The sequence below is a fragment of the Artemia franciscana genome, chromosome 2 (genome assembly GCF_032884065.1).
Source record: "Artemia franciscana chromosome 2, ASM3288406v1, whole genome shotgun sequence".
NCBI lineage: Eukaryota > Metazoa > Arthropoda > Branchiopoda > Anostraca > Artemiidae > Artemia > Artemia franciscana.
The window spans coordinates 66,802,426-66,819,620 of record NC_088864.1 but is presented as its reverse complement, the minus strand read 5'-3'; the positions used below and the strand labels follow the sequence as shown (position 1 = coordinate 66,819,620).

Genomic DNA, 17,195 nt, shown 5'->3' with positions numbered 1-17,195 from the left:
TCGATTTTGGGTATTAAGTTGGAACTTTCAGAGAATGCTTAAAGGGGAAGATCATCTCACCAAAAGGCAACACGTGTACAATACTACTATTACTACTGCTACTGCAACGTTTCCTACTGCAACTACTACTTCTATTGCAACTACTTGTAAGGCTAAGAGTATTGGGATGCAAATTACGAGAAGTATATGAATATACAGGTAATAAAATGGCTATCTCAAAATCTCTGTTGGATGTATTTGGGGAAAATACGACGTGAGGGGACAGCTGCCCCCAATCACTTTGACTCTTAAAAAGGGCACTAGAATATCTGATTTCCAATCAGTGAGCACCCTCTAGAGTTAATACGACCACCCTTTCCAAAAACCTTATATGCCCTTGGAGTATAACTTACAAAATTTCCACTGACAGCTGTGGGGGGGTGTCATCCTAAAATATATAACTTTCAGACCTGTCAACTATACTGAACAAAATTGCTATCTCAAAATTTTGATTATATATGTTTTGGGAATTGATGGGCGTGGGGGGGCTTGTTGCCCTCCAATTACTTTCGACTATTAACAAGAGCTAAGAGCTCATATGGCACTTGTGACGAGGCCGGAAGAGCCAAGAGCTCATATGGTATGAGCTCTAGCAAAATTCTAAGAATCAATAGATTGATTTATAAGGAAAATCAGAGGCTTTATGCCGGTCGGGATTCAAAATAAGAGCTCTGAGTCACGAGGTCCTTCTAAATATCAAAATTCATTAAGATCCGATCACCCACTCGTAAGTTATAAATACCTCATTTGTTCTAATTTTTCCTCTCCCTTCAGCCCCCCAGATGGTCGAATCAGGGAAAACGACTTTATCAAGTCAATTTGTGCAGCTCCCTGACACGCCTACCAATTTTCATCGAGCTAGCACGTCCAGAAGCACCAAACTCGCCAAAGCAGTGAGCCCCACCCCTAACTCCCCCAAAAAGAGCGAATCCAATACAGTTACGTCAATCAAGTATCTACGACATTTGCTTATTCTACCCGCCAAGCTTCATCCTGATTCCTCCACTCTAAGCGTTTTCCAAGATTTCCGATTTCCCCCTCCAACTTCCCCCAATGTCAACAGATCTGGTCGATATTTGACATAAGAGCTCTGAGACATGAGATCCTTCTAAATATCAAATTTCATTAAGGTCCGGTCACCTGTTCTTAAGTTAAAAATACCTCAATTTTTCTAATTTTTTCAAATTAACACACACACCCCCCAGCTCCTCCAAAGAGAAGGATCCGTTCCAATTATGTCAATCAAGTATCTACAACTTTTGCTTATTCTTCCCATCAAGTTTCATCCTGATCTCTCCACTCTAAGCGTTTTCCAGGATTTCTGTTTCCCCCCTCCAACCCCCTATGTCCCCGGATCCAATTCGATTCGAAAATGGAGCATCTGAGACATAAGATCCTTCTATATATCAAGTTTCATTAAGATCCGATCACCTATAGGTAAGATAAAGATACCCCAATTTTCACGTTTTCCAAAAATTCCGGTTTCCCCCTCCAACTCCTCCCAATGTCAGGGGATCTGCTCATAATTTAAAATAAGAGCTCTAAAGCACAAGATTTTTCTAAATATCAAATTTCATTAAGATCTGATCACCCGTTCGTGAGTTACAAATACCTCATTTTTTCTAATTTTTCCGAATTATTCCCGTCCCCTCCCCCCAACTCCACCAAAGTCACGCATCTTGAACTTCTTTTTATTCTTCCCACCCAGTTTCATCCTGATCTCTCCGCTTTAAATATTTTCTAAGATTTCCGCCCCCTCCCCCAAACTGCCCCCCCAATGACACTGGATCCGGTCTTGATTTAAAATAAGAGATCTGAGTTACGAGGTCCTTCTAAATATGAAGTTTCATGAAGATCCGATCACTCCTTCGTAAGTTAAAAATACGTCATATTTTTTAATTTTTTAGAATTAACCCTCCCCCCTCAACTCCCCCAAATAGAACGGATCCGTTCCGATTATGTTAATCAGGTATCTAGGACTTCTGCTTATTTTTTCCCACCAAGTTTCATCCCGATCCCTCTACTCTAAGCGTTTTCCAAGATTTTAGGTTCCCTGCCCCCCCCCAAACTCCCCCCAATGTCCCCAGATCCAGTAGAGATTGAAAATAAGAGCTTTGAGACACGATATCCTTCTAAATATCATATTTCATTGAGATCCAATCACCTGTTCGTAAGCTAAAAATACCTCATTTTTTCTAATTTTTCAGAATTAACCCCTCCCCCCCAACTACCCCAAAGAGAGCGGATCCGTTCCGGTTATTTCAATCACGTATCTAGGACTTGTGCTTATTTTTCTCACCAAGTTTCATCCCGATCCCTCCACTCTAAGCGTTTTCCAAGATTTTAGGTTCCCCCTCCAACTCCCCCCAATGTCACCGGATCTGGTCAGGATTTAAAATAATAGCTCTGAGACACGATATCCTTCCAAACATCAAATTTCATTAAGATTGCATCACCCGTTCGTAAGTTAAAAATAAACAAATACAACGTAGAGACAATAGGGAAAATTTTAAGACAGTGGAAATTATTTCTGTAGATATTTCGGCCCTATGTCCAAGGGCCGTCTTCAGCACAATACAAGAATAAGAGAGAAACTATATATATATATAAAAGAACTTACATCAAATTGTGAGGATTAAAAACTAAATAATTAAAAACACTTTTTAAAATTTTTTTTAAGAAATAGCCCTAGCATCCTTACTTCAACGAAGTTCAACCAGGACTGGCGAAAAGAATGAAATGAAAATATAAGCTCATTCAAACTGAAGAGAATAAAATGATTAGATGCAATTTCTTAAAGCTAATCTTGCTTGTTTAGCAGCCTGTCTCAAAGGCCTTTTCGTTGTTGGTTCAGTACCATTGTAAATCGGTTTAGTAAAATATTTTGTTAGATCATTTTTAATTAAATTTGAGTATAAAGAATTTAGTGAGTATTCCCCCAAGTCCCTGTTCAAAGAAAAATTTTTATTTATTTTGAGATTAATTTCGATTGATTCTCGAACCACCTGTTTTATTCCCAAATCATTACTAATGAGTGAAGAGTTTTCAAAATGTATAATGTGGGATGGATTATTAAATATATGCCAACCTAAAGCAGAATCAAAGGAGTTGTTGGAACTACTTGAAATTAAGGCCTTGTCTATGTCATTTTTATGCTGTTGTAACCGTTTATCTAGATTCTGATGGGTCCTGCCGACATAGTATTTTCCGCAATCACATGGTATTTGATAGACCCCTCTTTGGCGAGTAACTGGGGTCTTATCTTTACCCGAATTTAAGAAATTGATGATTTTAAAATTATTAGTAAAAACTACGTACAGATTATTTTTTGTGCAAATATTTTTTAATTTTGTTGTGATCTTTGGGATATACGGAAGATAGACAATATTTGAGGGCTTATCAGTAGCCTCACATTGTGAAGTATCTTCTTCGATTTTACAAGAATGTCTTTTTATTCTACGGTTAATTATTTTGTTGACAAAAGGAATGGGGTATCCATTACCAAAAAGAATATCTCTGATAAAATTTATTTCTGAATTTATATATGAGTTGGAGCAAATATTCAGGGCACGATCAATGAGGGAAGTCACAACTGCTCTTTTAACTTGTGGGGGGTGATTTGAATTAAAGTGAAGATATCTATTGTTTTGTGTTGGCTTTCGATATATAGTAAAATCCAGTTGATCAGCATTGCGAATAATTAATACATCTAAAAACGGAAGTTTATTTTCAATTTCAACTTCTAGGGTGAACTGCAAATTTCGGTCATAAGTGTTAAGATGATCTAAGAAGCCCCGAAGCTCAGCTTCCCCATAATTCCAAAGTGAAATTACGTCATCCATGTAACGACCCCAATAGACGTGTTTTAAAAAATAAGAATTCAATGCCCAATTTTCAAGATTCTCGACGTAAATATTTGCTAGTAGCCCGGATAAAGGTGCTCCCATGGGTAACCCATTTTTTTGCTGATAAAAAGAATCGCGAAATTGAAAATACATAGAAAACTTATTACAAATTTTAACGAGAGTCATTAAAACTTCACAATCAATTCCTGTCGCTGAAGTCTCGATCAAGTGGTAATTTTCTTCTATTTTGTTTTTTAATAATTCCTCTGAAATAGTTACATCTATATTTGTATACATTGAAACAATGTCGAAACTACAAACTATTGTGTTTTCTGAAATACTTGTGTTGCTAAGTTTTTTAACCAAATCTGCAGAGTTACGAATATAGGAATTTTGAGAATACAATAAAGGTTTGAAAGCTGTACAAAGCCATTTTCCAATATTGGCAGCGGGGGCTTTAGTACAAGCTACGATAGGTCTTAAGGGAATACCCTGTTTATGTATTTTTGGTAAACCGTAGAGTTTAGGACAGAAACTACCACGGGGAAAAAATTTATTGTATAGTTGTGGGGTGATTTTACCATTTTGTTTTAGCTGCTTTAATTCATTTATAATATTATTAGTGAACTGATCAGTAGGATCATGAGTTATTGTTTGATATGTAATTGTGTCATTTAAATTTTTCCGAATTAACCGGCCCCCACTCCCCCCTCTCAGATGGTCAAATCGGGAAAAGGACTATTTCTGATTTAATCTGGTCCGGTCCCTGATACGCCTGCCAAATTTCATCGTCCTAGATTACCTGGAAGTGCCTAAAGTAGCAAAACCAGGACAGACCAACAGACCGACCGACAGACCGACAGAAGTTGCGATCGCTGTATGTCACTCGGTTAATACCAAGTGCCATAAAAAGGGCACTAGCCCTTCCAATTTCCAATCTATTGAGCCTTTTCCAAAGTTTCTATGACAACACCTATCTCAAAATTTCTATCAGATATAGTTCAGGAAATGCCAGGCATAGGGGGGAAGACATCTACCCTATAATCACTTTGAATCTTAAAGAGGGCACTAGAACTTCAGACTATCAATTCAATTAGCCCCCTCCGAAGTTTACACGACCATCCTTTCTATTAAAGCCTTATATACCCCCAGGGCATAGCTTACAACCCTTGCCCTAAGAGTTGTGGGGGGGATGTTTCACCCTCTAAGACATAATTTCCGACTTTTTAACTACTTTGAACAAAATGGCTATCTCAAAATTTTGCTTGGATGTGATTGGAAATGATGGGCATGGAAGAGGGGTTGGTTACCCTCCAACCGCTTTCGACTATGAAAAAGGACAATAGCCCTTTAAATTTCCAATCGTATGACCCCTTTTCGAAGTTTCTACGACAACTCCTTCGATACGAAGTGCCCTGGTTTAAAAAAAAGACACACTGTGCCCAAATTACTCTTTACTTAGGCAGCGCTATAATGCTGCCTATGACAGCATAGGTGAAAGCTATGGGCTTGTGCTCTCCTAGCAAATCTGACTGTCTAATTTTGGGAATTAGAGATCAAAGTTTTCAAATATTCTGTATAGTATAATTTTTGATAAGACATGGTATCTTTTAAAAATTACTTTTCTGGGGGTATAATGTCACAGTTAAATTATTATGCTGCCTGATTTCCTTTGGTTTGTTCTTATATAGAGCCTCATTCGTTGTGTTTTATTAGTTAACTAATAAGTAGATTTTCCTTTTTTTTGTTGCAATTCTTAGTTAACTTTGAACATTTTTATTTTTTCGGAACAATCCTTAGTTGACTAAAAAGTTGACTACGAAGCCATTATTAAGAATCCTTTGTTGCTAGATACCTACAAAGAATTTTTGGCGAGAAATTCAAATTCGAAAGATCATGCTTGCCTCTATGGTAAAAGTGTTGGCTTTTGCGAAATATGATGATTCATTTATCATCATTATAAAATAATGCAGCTGTTTATTAAAAGCTCTTACTCAGAGGTCGTATAATTAATTCTTGAGTTAAATTCTCTTCTTATAAAATAAAAAAAAACTCAAAGTGGTGGAAAAAACTCACAAAAGGGTTGATTTCAGCTTTCTTCAATGTTTTGACTACTACAAGTCTCACCTTCCTGAACCTGATGGTCTTTTTCTAAAAAAACACAATTTGAAATTAAAAACTAACTAGTGAGTTCTTACCTTGAGTAATCTTCAAGAGAATTGACCCAATTGACAACCAGACATTCAGTGCCATCTTCTTCACTCAAATTGAGGATTGACCAATTAGTTTCCAGCTGTTTTCTATCTTTAGCCATTCTGAAAGACGCACCAGTAACTAGAACTATAAGGTGAAAACTATTAAGTTCAATAGCCTTTAATGTGCTCTCTCTCTCTCTCTCTCTCTCTCTCTCTCTCTCTCTCTTTCGCCCTCTCTCTCTGGGTACTGGCCAAGAAAAGTTACTGGCCAAATTCAGTTTAGAAATGACGTTTTAAAAGCTGGTCATATAAAAATAATAAAGCTGCATGGAGAACTCCATGCTAAATGAGCTGATGGTAAAGAAAACTTAGTCATTCAGGCGGGCACGTACGCAGGACTTTTTTCGGGGAGGGGCCGAAACCTTCAAAACAGCAGATATAAAGTAGCACTTTTTTTATTCAGTAATGCAAAAAGCACGTATATCGGAAAATACAGATTAACTTTAATCTGTAGGATTGTAGCGGATGGGGGGAAGAAGACTGAAGCCTCAAAAGTACGTTTAAGGCTCAGGTTATGTTCATAGCGATTTAGAGCCAGTGATTAGTCTATTATATCCCACTGAAAGGAAATTTTAGGGTTAAAAGTGCAATATGGGTGCTGTGGGGGGGGGGGGGGGTAGTTCTTCTATTGCAAAAACGTAGATTTTAATGAAAAATGATAGTTTCCAAAACTGATCCATTAAAAGCTGTACTTTATCCTGAAAAGGGGGGATAAAAGCCCTAATATCAAGGATAATTCTATTTTTCTGTAGAAAGCAAACTCTCGTTACAAAAAAAAATAACAATACAATTGCTAATTACTTCAAAGAGGGTAAAAATTTACACAGAAAATGGGTTAATAATTGGGCAGTGACTTGACCGGATAATTGCATGCTGTAAAATCCCCCAAAAAAGGCTTCACACATGTATCTAGATTCTTAATAAATGTCCTACTTTTGCCAGAAATCCTAAGAAACCATGGGGAAATTAAAAATTTCACAAAATTTCGGGGGGGCGGGCCCGAAGCCCCCCCCCCTGCGTACGTGCCAGCATTTAGGGCAAAACAATTGTTCCAAAAAAAGTGTCCACCCCATCACAGTGGTAGCTGTGATGGATACAAACTAGGTGAGTCTCAAAGGAATGTAAACAGTGTAAATAGTCATGTGTCCTCTAGCATAGAAATAAGTACCATTGATGAATCAAATTACACTACTTTACAGTGCAAGATCAGTAAGATGTACCCTTTCCAAACAGACAATTTTTAGGAGTGTTGATTCAAATCACAGAGGCAGCATAGAGGGTTCAAATCACAGCCTGAATAAAAGTTGCAGGCATTGGATGGATACTGGATTGAAAGTCACCTTCAGTAATGTAGATTTTTTTTTTTAAATCAAAGCTCCATGAGGTAAGATATGCTATCTCAATGGAAATGGCAGACGTTTAAGCTTTCTGCAGGATCAAACCTAAATGGACCCATATTCTTTGCACGGAAACCCAGATAACATACCCAATTATACCTTGGTCGCCCGCTTATCTGAAGGAGGAGGAATGACTGAGTACATCCAATGCTCTCTGAGAATAGGAAGCATAGATATTAATTCAGATCATGAGCCATAAGTTGAACAAATGTTGGCATCTGTTCTCCTACCTTGTGATTATTCTATATTGGTTGCATGTATAGAAGCCTCAGTTCCCTTAGCCTTGAATCCTCCCTGCTTGCTATTAGTACTTCAACTGATATTAAAATGAAGCAACAGGGAAATGTGGATTATTGTTGGTGGCTTTAATCTCCCAAATATTCAATGGGTTGAAGATATTGGTTTTCTGAAAATAGTTCAATAAAACCATTCCTGGAGTGCCTGTTTAATCATTTTTTGTATCAGGCAGTTAACTTTCCAACAAGGTGCAGAAACGGTCAGAAACCTTACTGTTTGATCTTCTACTAGCGAAAGACCGAGAGTCTATAATAAGCATTGACCCCCTACTACCATTTGGAGCTAATGACCTCATTGCAATAAGCTACAGTTTTAAACTCTATCCCCAAAGACTAGAGTTTAAAGAAAGTGTGTACACTGATTACAATCTAATTTGTCGGGAACTTACTCAAGGTCATTAGTCTTTCACTGAGAATACAAGTGTGGTAGAGTCATGCTCAACTATAAAACTATTTCATAGTTGGGAATAGCTTGTAAGCCTCCTTAACCCAAAAAAAGCTTTGACTGAAAACATCTAAAAATCAAAGCCACAGTACATTACAATTTTTGCTTAGAGTATCTTTTGTTTTATTTCAAAATTCAAAAGTTTACTTTAGATTTGGTTTGTACTTAAGCATCTTTGTATCACAATTACACTGAACTAATACTGAAATTATACTGAAATATCAATTAACGCTAAACTAATATGATTTTAATATTGAAATATAAGAAGAGTATCTTATTGGTGGAAAACTGCACATAAGAAAACATTGAGGAGGATATTATTAAATTTTGGTAAAAATCTGGATTATATGGCTTAAAATTGTAATATTTTCGATTGTCAAGCATCTTGGAAAATCATCCAAACCCCTTCCCTCCTATAAAAGAGTCCACCAGAAAAAGTAAGAAATTTTCACACTTGGGTCAAAAACAAATTTCTAAGAAACCTCTGATCCTCCCCCCTTCCTTGAAATATGCCATCAGAACCTGTTTATTTTTCTATGCTTCGCTCTTGTTTCAGCCCCTGTACCCAGGTGTGCAAAAAGTTCCTAAGCTACCAGTAGCATAATTCCAAAAACTGCCAACACTTTAGCTTTTGTTTAGCGTTTTAGCTTTTTTTTAGCGTTTTGACAGCATTGCTTTGATCAAGGAGTATTTTTATATGTAAAATTTGCAGAAAAGTAACAAATGTAGGCTAACTTAGTTTAGCTTGCAGTTAGAAATATCAATAGTTTTCTGAGTCACAATTAACAATGTAATATATTTCAGTGGCAAGCCATATACTAGCCATAAATATCATACTCCTTAATTTTATATGTACCATTTTATCAAAAGTACTCTATCATATTTACTCTAATACGGCTTGTGGAATATATTATTCAAAGTCTGAAGTATATTGTAGATAGCTTACTGCTGTAACTTTATGGATAGAGTTGTACAGATCAATGTTATTGATATTATAAAAAATAATACATACCAAACTGCATGCTTAATATTAATTGATCACTATACTACAACTATAAAAAGCATCATTTGATTTTCTGAGAGAAAAATATGATTGGCAGCCTAGCAGTCACATGCATTATGAAGCTGTGATATTAGTTTTGCCCAAACCTAATCTCCAAATGAACAGAGAATTGCTGCTACATTGTAGTGTGGCTGTTTTAGGCTATTAATCTTCCAAGTTCCAGCTTTCCCCCATTATCAGCTATAGCTGTGTGTACACCATGATATCTACCCTTTTTAAGATTCTTTCAACTGACGGAAAAAGAGTTTTGAGAGAATTTGGCTATTTGTGCGAGATTTGGACATATATTCACTTTCTGATGAATAGAAGTTGATGAGGTAAAAACTTGTCCTCAAGGACGAAGGATAACAAAGACTTAAAACTGAATGTTCACATAGTGACATCCTCCCTCGAGCTTTTAGTTTGAACAAGTTTTCAAAGTAGGTGCGCGATACATACATCTTGTGAGAAGAAATATTTCAGAAAAGATACATCACCGGTAAAAAAAAAAAGAATATCAAAAACAAAACAGCTCTTTTGGGTTTTGTAGTTGCTCTTTTTTTGATTTTTGGTTCCTGTTGGGTCAAGTTACTTACAGTTCAGTTTCTTTCAGTTGAACAGAAGTTGATGAAGTAAAAACTTGTCCTCAAGGACGAAGGATAACAACGACTTAAAACATTCGAGCTATACTCTCAGCCTTGAGTTACCTAATATTTTTGTATATATTGTTATAATAAAAAAGAGCCTTGAACTGAATGTTCACATAGTGACATTGAAACTCAATGAGCTTTTAGTTTGAACAAGTTTTCAAAGTAGCTGCATGATACATACATCTTGGGAGAAGAAATATTTCAGAAAAGATAACCTACATCATCTGGTAAAAAAAAATTTATCAAAAACAAAACAGCTCTTTTGGGTTTTGTAGTTGCTCTTTTTTTAGAGTTTTGGTTCCTGTTGGGTCGAGTTACTTACAGTTCATTACCACAAGCTGTTTAATCAACCTTCAAACACAGATATCAGGTATCAGAGTAAGAATTAAAGACCAACCATTTGAAAAAAAAGTCTGAAAATAATATAAACTTTACAAGAAAACAATCTGGAAATAATAACCAAGTTCCAACTCTTGGCTATAATATAGCCTAAAATTTTTTTAGATCATATTTTGAGACTACTTCCATTTTCATCAACTATTTCCTGAATATGAATACAATTTATAGTTTAATTTTGTTTCATTAAGAGGGGCAGAGGGGAGGGGCTGCAAATGTAATGATAAGAAGATTATATTTTGGAAAAATTTTGAGCGATAAATCCAATTCTACCACAATTTGTTTTTATTCTTTTGTTTTTATCTCTGGATTGGCCTTAATACAGGGTAAATAATTGCTCAAGCATTGGAAGTTGTGGAGGTATGCCAATGTATTTTAAAAAAAAATTCCAATGTCCTAATTTGAGCAGAATATCTATTTTATAAGATTTCATTCACTTACTTTCCTAGACCATAAAAAGACACTAAACTGCAGCTGAACCACTCAAACAAGCATGGACATCCACCAAAATTATTGCAGGGGTTAGGGCACAGAATAGAAATGGCAAGGGAGGAGGAGGAGTGGAATACATTTGAAGATAAAAGGTTAAATGCAAAATAAAATTCTCAAAGAAAAAAAAAGAAAAATACATAAATTTTTACAAACCAAATAAAGGAAAATTCGAAAAAATTTTAAATAGTGAAGATTCCTGGAAAAAAGATCAATTCCTTTAATTGGTACTTATGTATTATACTGCCAACACTCAAGAAGGGAAGTTAGGATAATCCTGATGAGAATATAACACTTAAGATAGGGCTAGTCTATATAAACATATTTGCACATTAAGGGGAGGGGGTAACCTGAACTAAACTAGCCTAACCCCCACCCCTAATTAATGTGCAAATATATAGCCTAAAATATATAATTCCAATGTATTCTGTCACTGACCACTTGTTTTCCACTGAGCATAAGCTAATTGTTTCTTAATACAGACAGATAAAATGAGTTTTTTATTAGTTTTACACAGTGTAAACTTGAGTGTTGGTCCGATTATACACAAGGAACCTTTAATCTACTATACATTCAATTCTTATGTATTTATGACTAATACATTATGCCCAAAACCTAGAGTAGAAAAAATAGGGATCAAACTAAATTGCAGAAAATAAGAGAAAAAGGTAAGATCTCAAAGGGTAATTATGAGTAAAACGATAGTTACATTTTGAAAAAAAGGTCTCGAGTGGTATTTACATCTAATCTATAGCTCAATAATGAAAATATCTCCGAACTTATCACAAAATCCCCTCCCCACTCTCTGCATTGGTACCATGCTTTACCTTTTTAATTTTAGAATAATTTTTCAATATAAGCCTCTTATATTTTCAGACCTTCGAAAATTAAACAAGATAGCAAAAGAAAACAAAATTTTGACTCATGGTCCAGCTGTCTAAAATAACCCTCTTTGCATTGACACTCAGAAGTACATAGAATGCAAACATGTTCAAATTAAATTCTTTACCATGAATCACAGGAGAATCTTTGATGAAATGATATAGTCTTGTAATGTAAACATTATCCTTTTGCTTGTATAGGAAGAAAGGTCAGTAATTCAATGATCTATGTGTAGTTTCTGATGCGTAGTAAATAATTGAGACGAGAACTTTGGAAAGTAGTGAAAAAATTATGTCAAATTAAGTGAAAGTGATAGTTTACTTGTTGTAGATTGTCACTAGTAATAAATCACTAGGGGTGGCAACCCTGAACGAAAGGAGATTTTTGGGCAATGGATTTTTTCTACAAGACAGATTTTTGGAGAAATTCTCAAAAATTTGGGGATAGTGGAAGCACTGGTATTTTCAGAAAAAATCTACCAACAAATTTTACTAGGCCATGAAAACTGCCAAGTAGCATTGCTACTATACTACCCCACGTTTTGCATGGCAGAGCACAATTTGTGTTTTGACAGCTTTTATTTGAGCAAAAATTATCCTTATATGTAAAAATGGCATTTTCAGACAAAATATGCCAACAAATCTCAAAACTGCCAAGCAGCATTACTACTTTGCTACCCCACTTTTTCCATAGTGGCCTGTACCCATAAGTGGAATCAATACTGACAAAACCAAGAAGTGGAAAAATATATGGAAGATATGCATTTTTGGCTACGGGGGTAGTAAAATAGAGTGAATTTGCTTTCATAATTTGTTTGCTACAATATTTCTGCATATCATGAAATAAGAATTGATTTCTTAAAATGTTTCCTTCTCACTTTCCCTAATTCTAGGCTTATACCAAGATCTAATCAAAGAAAAATGATACATTACAGAGTAGTTGCACTTACATAAGCTAGAAAGAGGGATCACTTCTGTCTCAATTTAAATGTTGAAAAACTGGAAGTTTTCCTAGGTTCTAATCAACCAATCTCAACTAGTCTACTCTTAACTATCACCCAATCCCAACCATGCCTATATACAGAGCCATTTCTAGGGTTGGCGGTTCCTGGAGAAAAATTAGTTACAGTACCCCTCTCCCAACTCAAATATAATCAAAAAGGCTGAATCTATGTGAAAAATTGGGTATATGCCTAGACAAGGACCTGTAGAGAAGGAAACATGTTAAGAAAACAATTTATACTTCATAATATACAGAATAATTATAGCTAGCAGATTTTGCATTCAACCCTTCTATATAATATTCCCCCCCCCCCCTAATAAGCAAACACATATTATAAATAATATATTTCCTATCTATTTTCCCAAGGAGGTATGAAGTGGAGGCCATGGATAAAATTGCCAAGGATCTGGAAGATACAGTTAGACAGCACAATAGTAAAATATTATACTGGCATGTTAATAAACTGACAGGGAGTAGTCACAGTGAAAGATAGGAATGGGGCCACAATTATCAATAAGGACAGAGTTAAAGAGAGATGGGCGGAACATTTTGAGAATGTGCTAAACCAAGATACAATTGCAGGAAAAGATATAGAAGAAAATGAAAAAGTTTGCGATACCTTGGATGTGAAGGAAGATATGTTTTGTGAGGAAAATTAGCAACAGTACTAAAAGCATTAAAAAATAATAAGGCTCCAGATGCTGATAGTGTGGTAAATGAGTTTCTTAAATATGGTGGCTCTGAGGTTAGAAATAAGCTACTGGAGATTATGAATATGATTTTTTAAAAAAGGGAAGTACTTAATGATTTTAGGAAAACCTTAATTAAACCACTGTATAAGAAAGGTGATAAGAGTGAGTGCTGTAATTATCAAGGCATTAGTCTGGTCTCTGTAGGTAGCAAATTACTTAGTAATATGATACTTTTTAGACTGAGAGATGCTATAGACAAAGTTTTAAGAGAAGAACAGTGCAGTGTTAGAAAAGGTAGAGGATGTGTCAACCAAATTTTCACTCTTAGGTTAATAATTGAGAAGTGCCTTAGTTGTCAAACACCTTAGGTCCTATGTTTTATATATTATGAGCAAATGTTTGATTCTGTTAATAGAAGAGCTTTAGCAAAGGTCTTATCCTTATAATGCATACCAGACAAATACATTAAATTGATTAGTACTATGTATGAGAATAATACTGCTGCAGCTAAGGTAGGAAATGGGGTTAGCAGGTGGTTTTGCATTAAGTTAGGAGTAAAGCAGGTTTGTGTTCTATCCCCCTTTATATGGATTATTTTGATGGACTTTGTCATAAGGAGCAGAGGAAAGGCAATGGGACACCACAGAATCAAATGGGGAGGAAAAACTCTCCTGGACTTAGATTATACTGATGATTTAATCAAATTAGATGAAATTGTGAGAAAAATTTCCTGTAGTGTTTGAAATTAGGAAGCTTCAAGTGACATAAACACTCTTCATATGGTATTTGGTATTTCGTGGTATTTGTTTGAGGCCTTTGATCATTTTGGCTGCTCTTTGTTGTATTCTTTCTAGTATTTCCTTGTCCTTCTTGAAATAGGGTGACACCAGGGCAGGGGCGGATCCAGGGGGCTTTAGCCCCCCAAGATTTCGCCCCCCAAAAATATACTCTTCGGTATTTGGTATTTCGTGGTATTTGTTTGAGGCCTTTGATCATTTTGGCTGCTCTTTGTTGTATTCTTTCTAGTATTTCCTTGTCCTTCTTGAAATAGGGTGACACCAGAGCAGGGGCGTATCCAGGGGGCTTTAGCCCCCCAAAAATACACTCTTCAGTATTTGGTATTTCGTGGTATTTGTTTGAGGCCTTTGATCATTTTGGCTGCTCTTTGTTGTATTCTTTCTAGTATTTCCTTGTCCTTCTTGAAATAGGGTGACACCAGGGCAGGGGCGGATCCAGGGGGCTTTAGCCCCCCAAGATTTTTCTGGCGCCCTCATTTGTATTCTGTTCGTTTTTCTTTTTTACTCCTTTTTTAAGTATACTTGTCAATTTGATCAATTATTTATAGGTGATTTACCAATTAACAACAAAAAGCAAAGCTTTCCTATGAATGTAAAGAGCAAAGTTGAAACTTAAACAAACAAAAATTATTTTTCTTCAGCTGGTTCAGTATTCATATCTGCGAAATTGGCATAAAAATCTTTGATTGCTGCAAAGATTTTTCTATGAACATGGAACTTTCCCCTATTTCACGGAAATAGAAACATCTGTTGAAGATAAAACTGGTATCTTCAACACGTTTCATAAACGTGGTAACACAGTTAGAGCTATTTGTCTATTCACAATGACATATTGAAAATTAGCCTTGTAGCTAAAAGTTCAAAATGGATAAAAATAAAAAATCTGGACACGAGCACAGAATGGATAAAAGACAAAGACTGATGGCTGAATGTGCAAGGAAATCAAAGGATATTTCCAGATATTTTGGTAAAATATCCAAAAATACCCAAAATTGAAAGGTAGGTTTTGACAAATAATAAACAACCTCCACCCTCAAAAAATCCTAAATTTTACTTTTGTGACTAATTAAATAGCGAGTGGTCCAACAGGACTTTCGTGTGAATAAATCTATCTGTCTATTTATTTTAACTATATAGTTAATTTGGTTGAGATTAGATGAATGAAAGAATTAAAAGCAATTTTGGCCAGGAACAGGTACATGAGGTTGGAGGGGGCGACCCTCCTCATAAGACACTTCTGGCGCACTTATTCCGTTCTTTTTTCTCTCCCTTTTTTAATCTTTTTTTAAAATAAACCTTTTAATTTGGTGCCCACCTCAAGTCACATTGGCGCCCTTGGTTCATCAGCCCCCTTCCCCCAAGATTTTGCTCTTGATCTGAGATCAGTTTATGAATCATTTTGTCATATAATTTTAAGATAAACCTCTTTTTCATGAAAAATTAATCAAATAACTTGCTTGCTAGATCTTCATCTTCAGAATGTGTTTTCTTTTTTTTCTTTTTTTTTGGCAGATTTGTTTTATTCTCTTTCTTGGGAGCCTTTTGATTTAGGGGTATGGTGTCCAGGCTTCAACGATGGGGATGTGGCAAGGCAACTTACAACATTAATTTATGTTAAGGAGTAATTTTTTTGAATTGCCCCTCTCTACTCCCCACTCAAAAAAATTCTTAATTTTAGTTTTGTGACTAATTAAATAGCAAATGGCCCAATAAGGCTTTCGTGTGATAAATCTGTCTATCTATTCATTTTAACAATATAGCAAATTTGGTTGAAATTAGATGAATGAAAGAGTTAAAAGCAATTTAGGCCAGGAACAGATCCATGAGGTCAGAGGGGTGACCCTTCCCCCAAGATATTTCTGGAGCCCTTATTCTGTTCTTTATTAATCTTTTTTAAATAAAATTTTAATTTGGTGCCCACCTTGAGTCACATTGGCGCCCTTGTTCCAGTGGCCCCCCTTACCCAAGATTTTGCTCTTGATCTGCTAGAGATTCAGACATGAAACTGCTTGCATGATCAGTTTACAAATCATTTTGTCATATAATTTTAAGATAAACCTTGTTTTCAGAAAAAATTAATCATATAATTAAACTTGCGTTCTAGATCTTCATCTTCAGATTGTGTTTTCTCTTTTTCTTTTTTTGGCAGATTTTTTATTCTCTTTCTTAAGAGCCCATTGATTTAGGGTATGATTTCTGGGAGTTACTGATAGGGTTGTGATAAGGATGGGTCATGGGGGGGGGGGGGGGGGTTACATTATAAAGGGGGTTTTGGGAAATGTTTTGGACATTTGAGTTTGCTGTTTGGGATTTGGCAGAGCTAATTCACATGCCCTATCTTATTCAGCTGCCTGACTATAGTAAGATGCAGGGTAGAATACTATCTTCCTAGGACAAAGTCCTAGCAGAATGTCATCTATGTTATCTGAACATAATGTGGAAGTTAGAAACTACCCAGATTGATAAGGTCAACATAGGCTGGCTGATTCACAAGCATCAATTATCTCAAGCTCTATCATCCCTGCAAGACAACTTGGAAGACTATTGAATTTTTTTATTGCCCTTGTCTCCCTCCCTTTTGTCATTGACAACCCCAATAATACCCTCACATTTTGTTGATTATTACCCCCAAAATTCTGGGGAATAAATAGATAATGACCATATCAAAAGGCACTGTAAGTATGGGTGCCAACAAGAACCTCAGTAATATATCAAGAACAACAGGGAAATTTTAATTTGAACTTTCTTGGCTACTATTACTACTTTTGCTCTTACAATTTAAATAAATAAAAGAGTGTAAGTGTCTCCTGGTTGTCAAAGAGTCAATATTCCAGGTTGTCAAAAATTCTTTGGCAATGATAATAAATTTTATTTTTCCCCCATTTAATTGATTTTTTTTATCCAACTCTAAAGAAAAAAAAATAGTCTGGTCTACTCATCCAAAAAGTCTCAATGAAGCCATAATTAA

The 17,195-nt window shown here is 35.6% G+C and overlaps 1 protein-coding gene across 2 annotated transcripts in view; it reads right to left on the bottom strand.

Moving 5' to 3' along the window:
- Positions 1-17,195, bottom strand: part of LOC136043986 (uncharacterized) — a 36,770-nt gene that overhangs the window by 12,672 nt on the left and 6,903 nt on the right. For both annotated transcript variants that reach the window (XM_065729071.1, XM_065729070.1), the window contains exon 2: positions 6,083-6,224. In XM_065729071.1, coding sequence (XP_065585143.1) covers positions 6,083-6,198 — 116 coding nt within the window. In that variant the 5' untranslated portion in view covers positions 6,199-6,224. The remainder of the gene's footprint in view (positions 1-6,082; positions 6,225-17,195) is intronic.